General features: G+C 34.5%; 1 protein-coding gene across 5 annotated transcripts in view; it reads right to left on the bottom strand.

Annotated features, from left to right (window-relative positions):
• Positions 1-4,953: 4,953 nt before the first annotated feature.
• The window catches only part of PCDH10 (protocadherin 10), a 36,782-nt gene continuing 21,985 nt past the window's right edge, over positions 4,954-19,750 (bottom strand). Inside the window, exons 5-6 of one of the 5 annotated variants that reach the window (XM_072336607.1) lie at positions 12,041-12,115; positions 4,954-9,695 (exon numbers count right to left, since the gene is read on the bottom strand). In XM_072336607.1, the coding sequence (XP_072192708.1) occupies positions 12,081-12,115 (35 nt within the window). In that variant the 3' untranslated portion in view covers positions 4,954-9,695; positions 12,041-12,080. The other 4 variants (XM_072336608.1, XM_072336609.1, XM_072336610.1 and 1 more) reach the window with 4 other exon arrangements.

The following is a 19,750-nucleotide window of genomic DNA, read 5'->3' on the forward strand; positions in this document are numbered from 1 at the left end:
ATATTCACTTGTTGTAGACAGGAATCACACTACTACACACTACACTAAGAACCTACCTTTATTCTTATTGATTATTTAAACTTGTATTGCAGAAGGATTTTAGCTACATACCAATGAGTGTAGAAAAATTCTTCAAATAAATTTATATTCACTTGTTACCTATGAGCCGAGACTGAGCAATCACCTTGTTTGTTCATGATACTCTCAGGCCAATTTAAACATCTTGGGATGGAAAGGAAACTGGGGAAAAGGAGAGGCAGAACTTTTGTAGATACAAGTTTTTTCTTTGCAAGAGCAAACCCAGGACCAAGAAGACAGAAGAAGGACCTTGAGGAATATTAGTGACAACACATGCACAGGAAATTTTCTTCTTTATTTAAAACATCTATTTTCTGCAGTCTAAATACTCTAGTATTTTACAGTAACATAGCAATAAGGAAAACAAACAAAAAACAAAAAAACAAAACAAACAAAAAAAAACCAAAAAAAACCACCCCCAAAACTATCAAAACTTCATCTCAAAGTGAAATATTCCTTTTTCCACTCTCTTTGGAATATCTCTTACAACAAAGGCATATTGTGCCTGGCACCAGTACAGTCTGTAGGAAAAGATTAGATGAACACGTATTGGTGAAGGCATTGCCAGTGCTGGTCCTGCAGCCAGGCAGAAGAATTGGGAGTGCGGGCCTCTTGCTGTTTGGGTGCAGAGGAGCTGAGGCTGGGACCTTGCCCCTTGGTGGAGGTCAGCATCAGGCTCAGCCAGGGGACACAGCCTTAGGATGTCTGAGGTCATCAAAATAGTGCAAGGGACTTAGAGAGCTGAGTGAATCCTCTTTTTAAACCAGCGATTCCAAAAGCCCCATTCTTACTTTATTATTATTATTATTTTTTCTTTTAGTCTTTCCAGCCTGCAATGCTAATGTGCAGATACTTAGGCCAGGAAAACAGCAAAGAAGTGACTTTTCCCAGCCTAACTGGTACAGTAATTCTGTTGTCCTCGAGGGGATAACTTCTAAAATATTTCCTTTCTGGGAACTTAGCCAATTGTCCAAAATCTGTGATCTTTTCAACATCTCCCAGGTAAGTCCTTCCCAGTAATGCTTTCTGTTAGTATCAGATTTTTAGTCTGCCCTTACTACCATTATGTCTGAGTGTTTTCCAATAAAATGTTCGTTTATATGACTAACGTGTCAGATGTGGTTTGCTCTCTTGCTCTATCCCTTTGGCAAGAAAGCAAGCTCTCTAATGGCTCCATAATATGTGTAGTATCACTCTGTACACCGAACTGCAAATATATATTGAGCAAAAACTTTGTATAAAATATTACTCACTGGGGAGCAAGCAAATGAGTCTACATTTAGTGAGTGATAATCTGTATAAGGTAGCACATGTACATAATTCCTGCACTAATAAATGTTTAATTGTTTTTGTATAATGAAAAAGCAAAATAAGAGACAGCACTCTAAGTTTAGAAACATAGCTCTAAATTGGATTATCTGAGAAAGGGAGAAGTGAATTAAGATTTCTCAAGTCCTGAAAAAATACTCTCGTCATACCACCTGCTCTGGAAATCTTCTGTACCCAGCCTTTAACACCTTGGGTTTTCTGAAGGATCCTATTTTTAAGTGTACTGAGAAGACACGTATTGAACAGAAAATTGCCAGAGAAAAAAGTACTGTATGAGGTCCTTTTTATACCATCCTGATCATAATATTTGCCCATAATTTTGGCCCCTGAGGACAAATGCTTCTTTTATATGATGGGATCTAGACCCAATTTTCTTTTCCCAGCCCTCTCTAATCATCAAATCCAGAAGGATTTAGGTTCTGAGTGGAAAGATGAAGAGCTCTTCATTGCTTGCTTTGAAGCTGTCCCATTTTACAAAGAATAATTATATATTCTTTTGACAGAGAGACCAAGGGCACCAAATTACATATTGCTCTCTAGGCTGCTAGTTAGCTCATTAACCTGCATGTGGGGAGATCTTGATATTGTAGCACCCATGTGGGCTTACATTATTTTATATTATAATCACTGTTGTTGGTTGGTTTTCTTATTATTTTGATTTAGGAACTAGATTCTATTCCCACCTCTACAATAAACAGCATTATGAAATTTCTGTTATGCTTCAGTAAAATAAGGATAGTAATATAGGCATCTGCTGTAACACTGGAGTACATTTTGCTTACCAATAAAGGATATAAAGCACACAGAACAGCAGTCAATAGAAATCTAACTTTGAAATGGATGTTTTTTCAATTTTCAGCTACGCATAGATTTTCCACTACAAAAGGTTCTCATTTGGATGAGAAAAATAAGACGATTTCTGTTTTTGTTTTTCCTGAATCTTTAGATCTGTGAATATTAGCAGCATGTTCAATGGAGTTTTAGATTTCACTGTGCAAATGAAGAACTGAAAAACTAACAACGGCATGCAAATGGTGTTTTTCAGTTTACACCAGATAGAACAGAAACAGGAAAGAAATTTCCAGTCCAGTAAAACACCGTGAAGGCTTCCAATACTTTTTGTTACTAGTTTTCATGCCTTTATCACTGAACAGTGGATGTCTGAAAATGAATTATATAAAAAAGGGAAAGGTAAACTTTCTGCTCTGGCCTGGAATTGTTTCTGGGTTACTGCTACTTCTTGGATCAGATTTTTTTAAGTAAAATGAAATAAACCTCAAAACAAAACACAGGAACCAATGATAACAACTCAAGTAGCAAATTTAAACCCAGCAAGCTTAATTTAAGTTTCTGTGTGGTATCTCTGACCCCAGGTCCCCTCACTACACCTGATCCTGACCCCTACCCCAAGCCCCATCCCCGTCCTCCAGGAGCTGCTAGTGCTGAGGACTGGCATGTACTGCCCCCCCATAGCATAAGAAAGACTAATGTAAGTCACCACCCACTGTTTTTCAACTCAGTTGTGATTGATGTTATTTAAAAGTGTACAGAGCATAGAATCATAGAATCATAAAGGTTGGAAAAGACCTCTAAGATCATCTAATAATCAAGGAGATGTTTTGTTTCTTTTTATTGTTGTTGTTTTGTTGTTTTTTTTTCCCAGAAGCTCAGTGAGGTTTAATTATTTCAATTCAAGGTATACTGCTTTTTCTCCCTAGATGGCATTAATTAACTGGCTTTTACTTCCAGCACTCTATGTCTTCTTTCTTTGTTGTTAGTCAGAATAAAAATCAAAACAAGCCTGTAACAAAAAGGGAATGGCCATGAGCTCCAAGGGCATCATTTAGTCTTATCTTTGGGGGTTTCAGCACAATAATGTTTTCTTGCATTCTTTTTTTTTTTTTTTTTTTTTTTTTTTCCCCAGGTAGCATAAAGCCATAATAAATGTATAGGTATAGCTCTCAAGGTGAAATCTTTCCTTCTTATTATATTTGTGTCCTGAGCAAAGCACTATTTAAATACCAATTAATGACATCTGTAAGACTAGAAAAAGCAGAGTACTCTCTTCTTGATGGCTGAGCAATGCCATACCAATGCTCTACTGTCAGCATCCCATAAAGTTCTTGCTTTAAATTATTCTGAAACCTATCTAGAAAAGCTGTAATGTTGGCAATGGAATTACTATGTAGTTTTGACATCAGGCTTCATTTATGTCCTTTTTTATTCTCATCAAACATCCACAGATACATGGAGACCCTTCTATATATACCCTGCTTCTATATCCCAAGTAAAACTTAGACCAGAAAATGTGATAGAAAATGTCTTTCAGAGCAAATCTGAAAAGAGATAAAGTCGTTAGGACATTTGTTACCTTCCAGAGCAAAACCTTCTGAAACATTCATCACTGGGGCTGGTATTTCTTTGCTGGCTTTATTCACACTTTCAATCACCACTCTTCTCCAATGAATTTTTAATCATTTTCCCATTTGTAAAAACATTAATATATGTTTTCAAGACTGCATTTCTGTTGTGGTCTTCTAAGAAAATCTCAACAGAGATGTCATTCAGATTTGCCTTGAAATAAAATCACTCAGAACTTGTCTGTTTTAAAAAGACATACAGCCACATCAAGTTTCAGAACTTGATTGCACAGCTCATTGAAAGCAGAGCTAGTAAAGTTTCTCATCTTTTGGTGTCAAATATTTTTATTGCAAATTGCTCTTGCTCAAAAATGCATGTGGATAAAGAAAGGAGAACTTTCTTTTCCTCCTCTTCAAATCACTGCAGCTTGGACCACTGCCTTTAATGGAATTAGGCTCTGATGCATACAAAATACAGTTCAGTTTTGGAACCTGAATGCTTGAATCCAAGGCTTCTAAAATTTAAGGTTGGTTTGGTTACATTCACTTTATCGTGTTGCTGTAAGGCATTGTTATACAATACATTACTCTTCACTCTTATGTGCAACTCAAAGATGAGTTACCCAAAATACGCTTTTAAGCTGATGATGAAGTGAACTTTAATCATTGAAGTGCATGTATTTGGAAGCATACTGTTTCATGAATTTCATGGCTTAACTGAGTTTTACCTATTACATAATATAAATAAGTATTTTAATACAAATTCAACCCCTTGTCTTCACCTTTCTTTAGTAAGAATGATAACGGTATCTGAATCTCTTTTATCATTCTGGGTATCTTCTGAATGACTACCATGGTTAACCATCCAGAGGACATTTTAATCAGTGCTGACACAGAGAACAAGAAAGTTTTGGCACAGTATGTTTCATCTTGACTCAGCAAGATTTCCAGCACTCACATTTACACATTTTTGACAGGATGCTTCCTAAATGAAGCATTTGCCTTCTGGAGAACTACACCCACATAGATTTCATTTTTCCTGATGTCTCAGCCAACATACATTATCATGAACTTTATTAACAAATTCAAATTCAAAAACAGTTTCAATTCAAGAAAGCTGTCCACGTTAGTTCTTGCTCATTTCTTACATATGAGGATATCTACAAAAACACAGATGCTTGGGCAATGGATTTTAATGGCTGTATTTGTTCATATGTATGTATTCATTTCATATCAAGACAGATAAGCAGATAAAAAATAAAATAAATTGAAGGAGACCTTTAAGATGAATCTGAGCTCTGATTGTAGGGGTCACTGCAATGGATTTAACTCATGGTTTCAGAAGTTTTCATAGCATAGCATAATAAAGTCTTACTGGCTGCCTTATACTTTGCTTCAAATAGAATAATTTTTCTGTTCTCCATAGACATCTGGTACCAGTGTTTTGCAATCAAATTGTTATGTCTAATTGTATATCAGTGATGCTTACTTTGGCCCCTACAACTCTGTATAAATTTTAATTACAAAGTCCCAATGCCAAACAACTTAAGACTTGAACAAGGAACAATGGTAGGATATGATCAGCTTTCTCCACATAAGACATATAAATATTTAACAGCCTTGCAAAATTGCAATGACAATTTATCAGCCTAGGAAGACTATCTATTTATCCACCTTTTACCCTGAGGAATGATAGCACTTAAAAAAGGAAAAAGAAAAAGTCTGCTGTGAGCAGGTAGAAGTTTTAAAGTCAGACAATGAAATGTGTGTTTGATTGTGGGTGTGATGCATGAGGAAGGGGCTGAATTCAAATGTTGAATACAAAACTCCATTCTACACTAAAGAACAAGTCTAATTTTCTAGTATCATAAATGTGTTTCTACCCTTCTCTTTGAATTTACTGATAGGAGCATACTCCTGTAAGAAAAAAAATCCAGAGGCAACTTACCAGATTTTGAACTATAATTATATACACACACACATACCCCCCCAACACACACATATATAGTGACTATAATGCATGAAGCATAATCTTTACAAATAATATATATCTGTGCACTGACATTCCACTTAGATTTGTAATAATCATGTTGAAAAATTACTACACCTTGTTCAAATCAGCTGAGACTACTTAATGGAAATGCCTGTTGTTTTTTATTTTTTTTTCCCTTCTCAGGCAGATTGATTAAAACCTGCATGAAATAATGGTAACTTTGTTTCAAGTAGTGAAACATCTTAGCGTTTTTCAGTTTTGCAATAATCAGTCTGGAAGAAACAAAAGAAATTTACTAGGCAAGTTGCTTAGATATCCACTGCTACATATCTAAACCAGGATTTTTTAAATAAATAAATAAATTACACATCTGGTTGCATTTTGTTATTCTCTGTAAGACACTGTCTTGTGCTGGAACTTCCATTTACTCTGAAGAAAGTTCTTCACACAGACAGCTTGTTCTACTAAGCTCGCAGTTTTTACGTAAATTTAAACATTAAATATTGCTTCTGATACCTAATTGAAGGATAGAACATCATTATTCCTACAGCTGTGTACAGGTAACATCCTCTGAAGCTCAGTATGCCTTATGATGAAAATTATAGAACAGGACTGAGAGGCTAGTCCATGCCATTTCTCTGAGGCAAGTTTAAGTACACTTGTATCATCCCTGACAGGTATTTTTTTTTAACTCTTCTTGAAAATCTTTAAAGAAGGAGGTATCAGAACTTTCCCTACTCCAATGTAGATACTTCTCCTTAATATGCATCCTAAATATTTTCCAACTATTTCATTTTATTTTATTTTTTTTTGCCCAATCAGAGTCCTTACATTAGTTACACACTTAAGAGACAGATACAAAAAGCTAATGTTTAAAGGCATTTACATACCTACCACTGCAGATAGGCACCTAGTAGCATGATGAAATACATGGAAATGCTGAACAAGTCAATTTCAATGGAAGGTGGCTGGATGCAACAGGTATCTTCCCCACTACAACATAGAAACAGGGAAGGGATTGAACCTCTGTACGGCCAAATGCACTTCTCAGTACTTCTCTTGGGACGTAACAGATAGGTACTGGTTTTTAACATGACCTAAAACCTCATGTCATCAAACATTAGCATACTGAAATTCACAGTGAGCTTGTGAAATCCACAGAAGTATTTAAATATTCTGGGAGCCCAGGATGTAGTAGTTAAAAACTTCCTGTTCCTCAAGACTTCCACATCCTATCACAGTTCCTTCTGGGTCTCTCCCAATGAACTTAGAAGGAGTTCTGTGCATACACAAATCAATGTCTGTACTATCTAACATTAATTAAAATAAAAAATAAATAAATAAAAAAAGATGAATACACAGTTCACTGAAAGCGTTCAGTTGTGGAAAGGAATGAAATGATATGAGATGGTTGAGTTTTACAGAAAGAAAAAAAAATGCATGCAAATTGTGAAGGAAGTTTTATTAAATAAAAATACTTCGCTGTCTCTGAAAAAGAAAGAAAAAATATTTTTCTTCACCAAACCTGAAAACAAACTTACTTTACATCTAATATTAATGAGGTACTTGGAAACAAAGAAAAACAAATTCCTTGAAGGCCTTTGAAAGCAGAAACAACAATTTATCATAATCCTTTAAGTAAAAGTGATGTCACAAATTTCATTGTTGTTGTTCACAAAACTAAAAAGGCTTATAGGTGACTAAAAGTCCCACTGTCTACAGCTAGAGAAACATTCCATAGTTGGTGTTTGTTCAAATCAGTAATCACTGTTTTCACTCCCTTCTGACTGTGTTTTATACATATTTTTAAAAGGATCCCCAAAATATATTTGAGTTATACAGATTTGCTAGAAATATCCATTAAAAGTGTTTAATAATAATATTTTGTTCAGAGCAGTTAAATAAACTTCAGAGCTCAGTCCAGCAGCCATGTGTACAGATTGATCAGGAATTGATCAGGAATCTTGTCTGAATCCTCAGCAGGATGGTTTCCATATGGATGATTTATCTGTCTTCTAGAAACTGCCATTATAAACAAAAATATTGACAAAGGGAAGAAAACCAGACTTAATAGCCACATAGCAGTGGCTAAACACAGCTTCTCACTTATTCCTCCTGTGGTAGAACTTGTGGGAGTATCAAAATTCCTATATAACAGCATGATTCAAATTCAACTGCAATCAATGAAAGGTTTTCTGTTGTCTTAATATTGGATCATCCCGTCATTTGTTCAAATTTGGGTAGACGCTGCTTGACAACACAGTGTTATAACAATTCTTTTCAGTACTTGACAGATACTAAGATACAGTGGGCAGAAAAAAAACCAACCCAATACAAAAAGAAAAAAAAGAAAAAAAAACCTCTTTACTACATTTTTACATTTAGTAAATGGTACTTAAGCTCCATGGAGATGAATTTGCCTTTGAAAGTTTACTGTTTTCAGTATTTCATAGAAAAAAATTGCTCTAAGATACCATTTCCAACCATACAATTATTACAGAACATGAAGATTATATGAAAGGGCTTGATCCTTTTCCCAGCTGAGATGGTAATCAGCGCCTTTTATAATCCTATGGGAGAAGGGTCAGATGAGAATGTGTCGTGTTCCTAATTTCAAACATCCTTTGTGATAAAAGAGTCGATATTTTGGCATATACTTTGCCTTTGTAGTTTGAATTCTATCAATAACTATTCCTAGCCACAAGAGAAATATTTTTAGGCAATATATTTGTATAGCTTCACAAAAGTATGTCAGAGAGACGTGCGTGTGTTTGTGTGTGTGTATGTACGTATGCATATTTATGAATTTGGGATGATTTTCTTAAAAGACTTCACTTACATATATCTTACATTGCAAAATGTACAGACACTCAGTGTTCTTTTCAACAACATATATAGGTGAGCTTATAGAGCCTTATAAAAGGTTTTATGATTCCAAATTAAAAAGCTTAGAAATATCATCAAAATAATGGAGAGTGAATTATACCTCTGATAGTACATAGCGCTCATTCTGGTAATATTGACAGCTGCATCTTTGGCATTGAAAATTCATTACAACTTTTAGACAAAATGTTGTTGCTTACAGCTTTTTTTTTTTTTATTATTATTATTATAAACAAGAAAAACGGGGTTGACCAAGATACGAATATTGGGGAAGTACTATTAAAGGTTTATTTTATATTTGTTTTTAGCAAGGATAGCTTAGGAACCCTGAATTACCTTCTCATTTTAGTGTACGGTGTAGACTGTATGAATCCATTTAAAAATCAACTAAGTTGTACCACATTTTTCTCAAAATTATATATAATATAATATATATATATTTTATATTTATTTAGAAGCTTTGAAATAGTACAGTAAACACTTTGCAACACGGTGTATAAACTACAGAATGTCTTTGATAGTTTGGTGGGTCTTCAGATTAACAACATTTTTGTGACCCACAGGTGAAAAGAACATGATCACAATCTCTCTTGTAAAGTTGGAATAGTTTGGGGAACACTTGATCACACAAAAATAATATAAAACAGTCAAGTTTAAAACAGTGATATTGCATTTATAATGCACATTTCTTTTATCTGTACGATTGGCTTCTTGTGGTGATTATAAACATCTAAAGGGCTCAGTGACATTTTGGAGAGAGAAAGATATATAGTGCTGTAAACAGGCACACACTGATCAGAGAGGCAAGATCAGTTGCCTCTGAAGTTTCTACAGTTCTACGCATTTCAACTCATTTCTCAGGCCTGCTGAGAGCAATTAGGTCCTATTGTTGGCCATGATGTCTCCAACAGCACACAAATCCTTCAGTTAGACAGAACTGGATGGCCAAGATAATGAAGTTGAAAGTTGATGCTTTTTGTTGGTCGACTTTTGTGCAAATCATGCTGCTTCAGGTAAGTTCTGTAGAAGTGACTAGCATATCCTTTTCCGTGCTGCAGGAAAGAAAGAAAGACACTTCTGAGAGAAAAAATCAGTCCCCAACAGTTCTTAGGTTTAGTATTTCTTAGAGTGTAGAGAGACAATCAAAACTTGTCACAAACTGTTGCTTAAAATTCCCATTGTAGCAAACAGTTTAATGTTGATTCATTTTTTCAGAGAAAAGTCTTTTTGAGGCTTGATAGTCTGAAAACCAAACTTCTGATGTTGCTTTATTATTCTGTCTAACACATCATGGCAAGTATTCCAGTGTGCCTCTACAGAAACAGTACAAGAACAAGGCAAATAGTCAGACTTGTAGGTTCAATATTACAGGAATTTCCAAGCCTATTTTTTTCCTAGTTCGTCTTGTTATTTGAAGCAAGATCTAGAATCCCCCAGATTCAGAAGCTGGTTTTCCTTCCTTTCAAAGTGAACCATTATCCTCATCACCAAATGACCCTTTAGTCTGGTTTGACAGAGAGATGAAAAAATGGTACATTAGTGCTACAATTAAAATTTCAGCATTTACTGTTAGGCTGGAAATTAACTCATGTTACACAAATGAAGAAGGTCAATGCATTAGCAAACCCATATCCTAATCCACCAGCTGTGCTAGCTATGTTATCTCAAGATACTGCTTATTTTAACTGTAATTGGGAGCAAAGGTAACAAATGACTTGTACAGCACTCAGAAAGACCTCGGGTTAAATTCTGATCTCAGTTACACACAAAGTTGAGACAAGGAACTGGCTCAGTTGCTGAAGCGTTATTAGTACCATTACTACCATCATCTTCATCATTGTTATTATTGTTTAGTAACGCTGAAATTATAAAATCAGCTTTTACCTTAGCTCCAAATCAAGCAAATTCTCTACCTGAAATTCCCTGTATTCCTGACCATGAAGTGTTACAACTTAAACAAAAGGAAACTTAGTTTGAACTTAGCCATCAATATATACATGCCTGCATGTAACAAACAAATCCAGTCTCCATTCCATTTAACAAATACATACATTAGCCATATTTATTAACTATAGATACTCTTTTCCATTCTTAATGATTCCATGTCTGTTATACCCACTAATAAATATATGAGATTTATCTACTGTATCACAATGACTTAAGTTTACTCACAGAATAAAGTTAACATGGACATTGTTTGTTTGATCTAACCTACCTACCCCATGGGATGCATACAGACAAATGTTACAAACATTTATTTGTAAGCTACCACACACAGACACCTGTCAGATCTGTTATTAACACTAACATTAAAATACCTAATATATTATGGTGTTGAAGTTTCATTCTGTAGCAAATTAGTTGCAGAATGCAAAAGGATTTTTAAAAGCTCCAGCAAGAGTTTTTCTTAAATCAGTAGTAAAGATTAACAAGATCAGAATCTTCATGATCTTTTGAGGTAGTACAGGATAAGATGAATCAAGGTTCTGGACAACTTTATAAGAATATTTTTTAAATATAACAAGAAACAATAATTCCAATAATAATAACAAGATCTATATTTGATCTTCAATACTTTTTCCAAAAGTTCTTTAATAATTTCAATGCAATTGTAAATACACAAGTACAGTAGTCTTGATTGTTGTCTGCTATTGAGAAATTCATACTGCAGTATATACACAGGACTTTCATGAGACAAAACTATACAGACATGCAGCACGGCTTTCTTCCCTGTCTAACAGTGCACTGGTGTTATTAGCCTGGCACTCAAGGTACACAACATTTGTTAATATTTGCAAATATTCTTTCAGATAATACAGAGTTTGAGCTGCTGCCTGAGTCTTATCTTTTGTCATGAAAATCAGGACTTTTATTAAAAACAAAAAACAAAAAAAACCAAAAAGAACAACAAAAAAAACTTTTATAAATGTTCTTATATCAGGCCATTTTATAGTAATAATTAAATATTATGAGTCAGGCTGCAGAACACGTGTAACTCTCTCCACCTACAGAAATCCTTGTGCCAAATCCTCAAATATCCTCTGCCAACATACAAAATATTTTGGATTTCAAAAGTAAGTTTTGTCCTCCGTGGTCATTTTTTGTTTGTTTGTTTTTTGTTTGTTTTTCTGTATTTGCACAGAAATCTATGTGCAAGGAAATCTCTCCACATCTATATCAGTTTCCGTCTTTTTTACAGATGGGGAATATAAGTCAGAGAGGTTAAATGGAAAGGAGGATGGAAGTACTTTAAAACAGGGCAATAAAAGTTCTGACAACTAATGCTGGTGCTGTGTGCGTGCATGTGTGTGTGTTCATAAGTAAACTCATAGTAGAAACACTAAGCCTCTCTGTATCACAATTTCTCCATCTGTAAAATGGGAATAATATTGCTTACCTATCTCCTAGAGGTGCAGGAAGGTTTAAATCACTATTCTTTATAATCCACTTTGAGATCCAGAGATGGCAAATGCTACAGAAATGGAAGTATCAGAGTCAGTGTAAGAGCTGGAACAAGAACACCATTATTTCTGGTGCTTAATTCTCCTTCAAGATCTCAGCTCTCTCTTTCATCTTTATTTTATTTCCTGTTACAAATTCTCAGACCAAGTGCATAGGGAAGCTTCAAGTCTGCGTGAGTATGGATATTAGAAAGAGGGTTTTAATGATGAGCCATTTCCTAATGCTCTTAATGTAATTGTACTCTTTGTATATACGTATACACTCTCAGAGTGGTTGAGGTGAACAGGATAATTAAATAATCACATGCATACCAATTAAAATTCTTAGGATACATGATATATGCTGTACTGACTATTGGTTCTTCTCCAAAGACCTTAACTAAGGTTTTGAGCATTACAGTAAGAATGTTTAATGCATGAAATTTATATAGAATTTCAATAAAAACAGGAAATAAACACAGCAAAAATATATAAAAGTTCACTTATCCCGCCACACTCATTAGTAAGCTTCCCATTCACAGTGATGAGCTAGTTCACTGTAGGTTGATGAGAGAAGACATGTAAATACATCAGTGGTAGGTGAACAGAAAAATGCTAACATAAAAAAATAGAAAGTAGAAAAGAAAATATGCCTTGATTATTCCTAGCTTATGAATCAGAGATGAACAGAAAATACTGTAAAGCCCTTATAAATAAATCTTCCTTCCACCCCATAGTGAATCATCCTATTGCATCCAAATGTTGTCAGACTGCTACCTCACAGCCAGGAATAAAGCACTATAGATTTCTTCTTCTGGCAAACCCTGGAAGGTATTGCATGTACTTGGAAGACCTTTAAACTCTCTGAATAATAAGACTTATCCTGTTCAGCATTGCTAGCTAATCTACCTAGCACAAGAGAGAAGGCCCACTGCTTTCCTCCACTGCTAGAAATCAAAGCAGCAAAAGAAGACACACACTGTACTTTTTATAATTATTGCTACTTTCTCTGTACTATATTTAGGATCTCCAAAATGTTCCACGGCATTCTATCTGCTGTGACAGAATGACTGCAGACTTCCTCTAAGTGCCACCAGTCTAGAGAACACCTTGCTAATAAGATCTCCAAAGAACATGGAATGCTCTGTGTGCTGCTGCAGTTTCAGAAATATTACTGATGCCCCTCCACTTAAGAGAAAGAAGACACCTTAACCTAAAAGACTCTACATCAAAGAAAGCTCTGCAACAGGAGAATGGGGAAAAGATTATATATGAACTCTCATCTTTCTATTTCAGCTCCGAACTGTCCTTAGTCAGTGCAAGTCTCTTGGTACTATTTATCTTCCTGTGTGCTTTCAGATAGACTTCTATGCAAGCATTTAATGCATGTTTGTTTATCTTCTATTAAAAACAACAACAACAAACAAACAAACAACAAAAACATTATTGTTTTAACTCAGCCTCATTGAATAGAGATCACGAGTGGCAAAATGTATCCTACATTAAGTAACCTGTCTGTAGAATGGGGAAGATTACTCTGCTGCCACTCGTGTTCTGTGGTTAAAAAAAGTATGCCAGTCATTGCAGGTCCAAATTCAGTGTCTTCTGCAATCCATTGTGTTTTTTTGTTTGTTTTGTTGTTGTTTTTAAATAAACTATTATTCAATCAAGTATTTTAAAACATTGCTAATAAAATTTTATGAAAATTCTATTAGCAGCATCATAAGAGATCAACTTATTAATTCCCATTTTAATTTGGTACACAAATAGGAAAATAATTTTATCATATCTATTCCTCATGAATAATTCTTTTAGCTGAGTGAATCTTTAGTTAACTGTGTTTCATACCTACATACCCCACAGAGCACATTTGAACAAAACAACTTGTGTTCCAGATGTCCATGCTACTTTTTACCCATTTCATACAGTTTTGTTAACTCTGTCATACAGTTGAAAAAAGGAAAATGGAATGAATATACTTTATTTTGTCCCTTAGAAGTGTGTGTGTGGGGGGAAGAGCACTTAATGTCAGTGATTCAGTTGGTTATGGTGATTTCTGCTTATGGTCTTATGCATATGTGCATATGTAAAATATGTGATAGGTCTGAAGGATCTTGAAGGCCACATCAAGGGAGTTAGGTAGCAATGAGGCAACATTCTGCCTAGCCATTACTGGCATCTAACAGAATAGAGGATAAGCTCATGCATGTAAACAGCTGCATCAGAGCAGAATATGTTTTTAACAAAGACACAAATTGTGTCTTCATTACTTAAATGCATTTTATGAGATCTGCAAAATGTGAAATGTTTCTAAAACAAATCAGCAGCATTTGGACTGATGTGTACAATTACCCAGATTTCACCAAAAATAATAAAATAAACTGTATCAGGTCCAAAGGCTTAGGCCAAAATGCAAGGGTTTAGAAATTAGTGCAGTGAATCTTTTCTATAAGATTTTATTAAAATACACACATCCTACAGACCATTAAAACCCTTCCTTCAAGACTTTGTCTTTACTTCTAGAACAAAGAAGATTATGGCAAAGGGCTATCTCCCATACAAAACAAATAGTGTAGTCCTAAACATTGTCTTTTCCGTTTGTCTTGTATTTAGTGCATTACACACTTTTCTGACCATGTTCATTTAAACCAATACAACAGACGCCGATTTCCAGCCCAGCCAAATTTGACAGTGGTGGACACCGCACTGACCACAACCTAGTGAACACAAGGAATAATATTACCTTAGGGGAAAATAATATTACTTAGGGGAAAAGGGTTTTGTCCTTTGGCCTTAAGTGCAAAAGCATCACTTTCCAAATTTGAACACATGTGCTTCTGGAGGTATACTGATCCCACCAGGAGTTCACACTGATTGTGCCTCGGTAAATATTTTCATATGACAATGATACAATTGTTGACACATTGTGACAGCCATTGTCCCTGAGATTTAAGTTCTAACTGGGTTCAGCTGATTCTCTGAAAAAACAATACCTGTTCTTAAAATTCAAGTCTCAATTCAAAGGATATTCTTGAACAGAGACTATTTCTATTTTTTCTTTATATGACAGTTTAAGTCAGTTTAAGCACTGACCATAATCAACACATGCTTTACATTAAACATGTGATTGACAATGTGATTCTCTTTTGAATCAAGCAAGCATTTTGTCGTCAATTTTCTGCGGCAGATAATTTACTTGTATTTGGATTTCTGTGCTAACCGTTACTATTTGTTTCACTGCCAGGAACAGCCCTGTGGCACAGTAAGTCGAAGTTTATTTATCTCTGGTTGCCATTATTTACTACAGAAACAACACTTTTTAGTTATTACAAAACAGTATAAAAAAATCCAACATATACTCTATAATGTACCATAGAAATACCAAAGTCAGTTTTCCCATGAGTAGAATATGAACAGGAGAATATCTTCATCTTTCCGTATTACTGCAACTGTACTATCGACCTGAATATAATAAGAATAATACATGACATCACTCTTCCATCTAGTCAGATAATCACGAAACATTTCATTTTGAAAGAACTCTTATAATCATGTACTGTATTAGGTCTGATTAAGTAACTTCTAAATTATCCTTAATGTAAGTCATACATACTCCCTAAGAATATTGCCAAATTCTTCATCAAGAATTCATTCTAATTGCATACATATTCTTGTAGCAAATTCACATTCTTCATATTCACATACAGTTTAAGCTAATAATTTTGGTACCACCTTTAGTAATTCTAGTATTTGATTCCTTTCATTTTTGTAAGTATTTCTTATGTATTTGTATGCAACTATCACTTCTACTCCTCAGATCTTCTTTTCTTCCTTCTTTAAAAAATAAAAAAAAAATAATAAAAAAAAAATCAGCATTTTATTGTACTCTTCTGAAATCTATACTATACATCTCTTCAAGCTGACAAGCCTGAAAATGAACACGTCAGTTTGAGAGTTAAGCAATGCGGAATGCACTGAAGGTTAGCTACAATGTGACTTAAAATTTTCAGTGCCCTGGGGAGAAAAGGTAGGATATGAACAAGTCATCCTAAATTGTCCTCAAGTGCCTAACTTCCCCATAGATTAAAGGGAGTAGACACACACACACATATGTATATATAAGGTCACCATATGGTGGCCTTCAGAGGCGTCTAAATTATTCACACTGAATCAAGCCTAAAATAATTAAACGCACTTCTTACAATAGGCAACATGCATTACAGCATTACATCAGCATCACACTCTGTATTCCTGCACAATTTATCTTTGTCATTACATTTTTTTCTACCATCCCTCTCTCCTGATGGCATTAGGATTTGGCAAGAATGATGCTTCCTCTCTTTTTGCGAGCATTTTCTTTTCTATTTCACTAAGCACAGTACCTTACATTGTCTTTCATGAGTAGCATACATTCAGATTTCAGAGAGTTCTTCCCAGTTTGCCAAGATAATATATTTAAGTGTATAATATAAACTTCAGAAAGACATATTGGCACAGTTTCTTTTCATAAATGAAAAGTGCCCTTGACCATTCTTTGTCAAAATAGCACTAGAATGAAGTGATTTACATCCCCATTATTAAAATTTCTCATCTCTATCCTGTCATATATGGGAGCTATACACTGTGATCAAATTCATTCTGCCTTCAGGAATGATTCCTGGCTGGTGATCTAAGCTGCACCATGCCCAGGACTTGTTATGGAAGAGATCTAGCTGCACAAGCCAAAAGGACACCAGAGAGCAAAAGGCTATTGACCACAGCATCCCAGTGTTGGAAAGGGTTCTGCTTAACCAATGAGAAGAAATAAGCCCTATTGGACATAAAATATACTGCAAATATAAAACACATAGTACATTGTTTCAAGTAGAACAGGAAAGAAAAGCTGCATTTTCTATCAGTACTCATAGCTATACACATTTATATTCAATTGTCATCTAACTGCTGAATAAGAACAGATAGATGTCAAATTAAAGCACAGATAGGAGACTAAGAAAGTAATAAAGTCATAGAATGTTATTCTGACACCAGATGAATCCACAGTATCATCATCTACAACAATTCTTAGAAATAAAGAAAAGTTGTGTTCAAGAAGTTTCAGACTAAATCCTTTCATGGTGCTGAATGCAGCCATGAATCTGGAAGTGAAAAGAAAAAGTCAAAGGACTTAACAGGAGTCTGTCATCCCCAGAACTTCCTTGGTGAATCTAGTCTGCTTCCATTTGTTTCTAACCCACATGACTCCTGTGAAAAAAATCACGTAAAATAGTATCACTGACATATAGGAAAGATTCATGTGCATACCAGTGTTTGATTTACTCTTGCAACTCATACATGCACAGAATTTTCAGGTAGAATTTAGGAAGCAAGTTCAACAAGTCCATAGTATTTTCTTCAAGCAATGAGGACAGTTACCCTATCAAAGAAAATGACTAAATTATCTTAGGTTGAATTTTCAGTGAAATCATATTGCTTATCATTCACTGTATTTAGTTCTTCCAGATATTATATATGGAAGTTCAAAATTATACTCTAATTGTCTATATCTTCTATTTCCTGCCTTAAAAGAAGGTACCGACCATATAATTTCTCACTCTTCTGACTTCGCCTTACAGTGTTTCTAAAACAAATTAAACACACTGATAGGTATTTCCCAGCAGCAATCATCTTACTGCTTACCTGGAACTGTGGATTCTCGGTGTCTAGTATTCAAATAGAGCCGTTTACAGGCTTGCTAGATAAATAGCAACACTGATCCCTATAGTGTGCTTGTTAAAATTGATATATGTTGTTTCTTTTCTTACAGGCTATATGTTGTATTCTTTAAACAGCTTTTCCTATTTTTCCTCTTTCAGCCAAGAAAAAATTAGGAAGGAAAGCCCTCTAAAATTAAGGCAGTGGAAATGAAAGTAGAAAATCATAGCCACTGTGTACAGGAAAAGAATGAGAAACAAGAATCATTTCCTCTGCCGTGCATCCCAAAGACCTCCTAAGATAAAGGCAAACAGAGAGAAGAAGACTTTTCAGCATGTAGATTCAAGATTAGTTACACATTCAGTGCTCCAGCTCCTGACTGTCACATTAAGGTTTCTACATGTAAGAACAACATTTATTCATAATGAAGAGAGTTTGCCTATCAAAAATAAATAACTTCAGTGGCTTTGAAAATTTTAACTGCAAACATCTCATTGCTTTCCAGAGAAACTCATGTCCATAACTAAGTTACTTTTGACATAGGATTTACAATTATAAGAGGAGAATTTCAAAAATGACTCCTGAAGTGTTAAACAATTTTATTTTTTTTTTCTGCAATCCCTTCCATATTCTACTGGTAGGAATGCAGAAAATAGCATTTCATTATTATTAGTTTTTTAAACACTGACTGTATATAAGATGGCATATTCACAACAAACATAAGCATTCTCAAAACCGAGTAAGTATAGCACCAGTCTAAGGCTGCTAGATATGCAAGAGTTCTATATGTTCCAGTCACATAGAAGAAAAGTGGCACATAGAGGCTTTTACAACTCTTGAAAGGAAAAAAAAAAAAAAAAAAAAAAAAAAAAAAAAAAAAAAAAAAAAAAAAAAAAAAAAAGTTGAAATATATGTATATTAAGACAAATCAAAAGTTCAGTATTATTTCAGATAGAAGTTACTCAAGTTCCTGTAATTTTTTCCATTTATTTTTCTTTGTTAAGATGCAAAGAGCGCTATAGTCTTCCTAGATAAAAGATGCAATACACACCAAGTAAATGGTGGGTTTTTTCATCTGTGTTTTGAGTAGCATGGGATACAGTGACTTCTGTCTGAGACCACAGTGGAATAACGGAATTCAAACAAACTGTATCTAAATATAACAGCTAACACCTGTGCTTTGAAATTAGAAGAATGCTTATTTTCTTATTTGTTTTTTAAAAGCATTTTTATATGGTTGTTTTTTTGTTTTGTTTTTTTTTGAGTTGAAGCCAAGTTACTTTCCATATTTATATATTCCTAATTTTGCTTCCTGAATTATCAATTTCCTTTCTATTATTGCAGTAATATCTTGTAAGTGCTCTTCCCTTTGAGTGATAGCTGCAAGAGGGATACATTCAGATAAAGTAAGCAAACCAGTGAGGAATGTAAGAGAAGTACCTTTCAGAAGTTATGCAAAAAATCATTGAACAGTAAAGCATCCTAAGAGGTTTATTCAAAACCACGCAGTACTGACAATACTGAGTAAAAATATCATAGTCTTGCTCTCCCTTGATTGTAGTTTGTTTAATTATTATTACCTATGTATTTTTATTTAGTAAGCTTTATTTACCTAATACAAACATACCTGAACTGGCAAACCTTTAGATTTTAGAATAAGTCTCTTAGCATTGCAGATATATAAATAGGTAAGCATAAATGTGAATGCTCTGGTAGATTTTGTAGAAAGTATGTTTCTTAGCATTATATATATTGGCTTTTCATCTCAGCCTTCATTTTTGCTGAGCAATTCTGCATGCACAGTATCATTCTCATTTGCACAGAAATGAGAGTAGTACTCTATAATGCAAACAAATTCTTGACTATAAGTTGAGTTCCTCTATCTGCTACAGTATCCCGCTTGTCCTGAACTTTGCAGATCAGAATTAAAGTTGAAAGATACTATTGTAACACCTGTTTTACTGCATGAAATTGTT

This window comes from Excalfactoria chinensis, chromosome 4 (genome assembly GCF_039878825.1).
Source record: "Excalfactoria chinensis isolate bCotChi1 chromosome 4, bCotChi1.hap2, whole genome shotgun sequence".
NCBI classification, from domain to species: Eukaryota; Metazoa; Chordata; class Aves; order Galliformes; family Phasianidae; genus Excalfactoria; species Excalfactoria chinensis.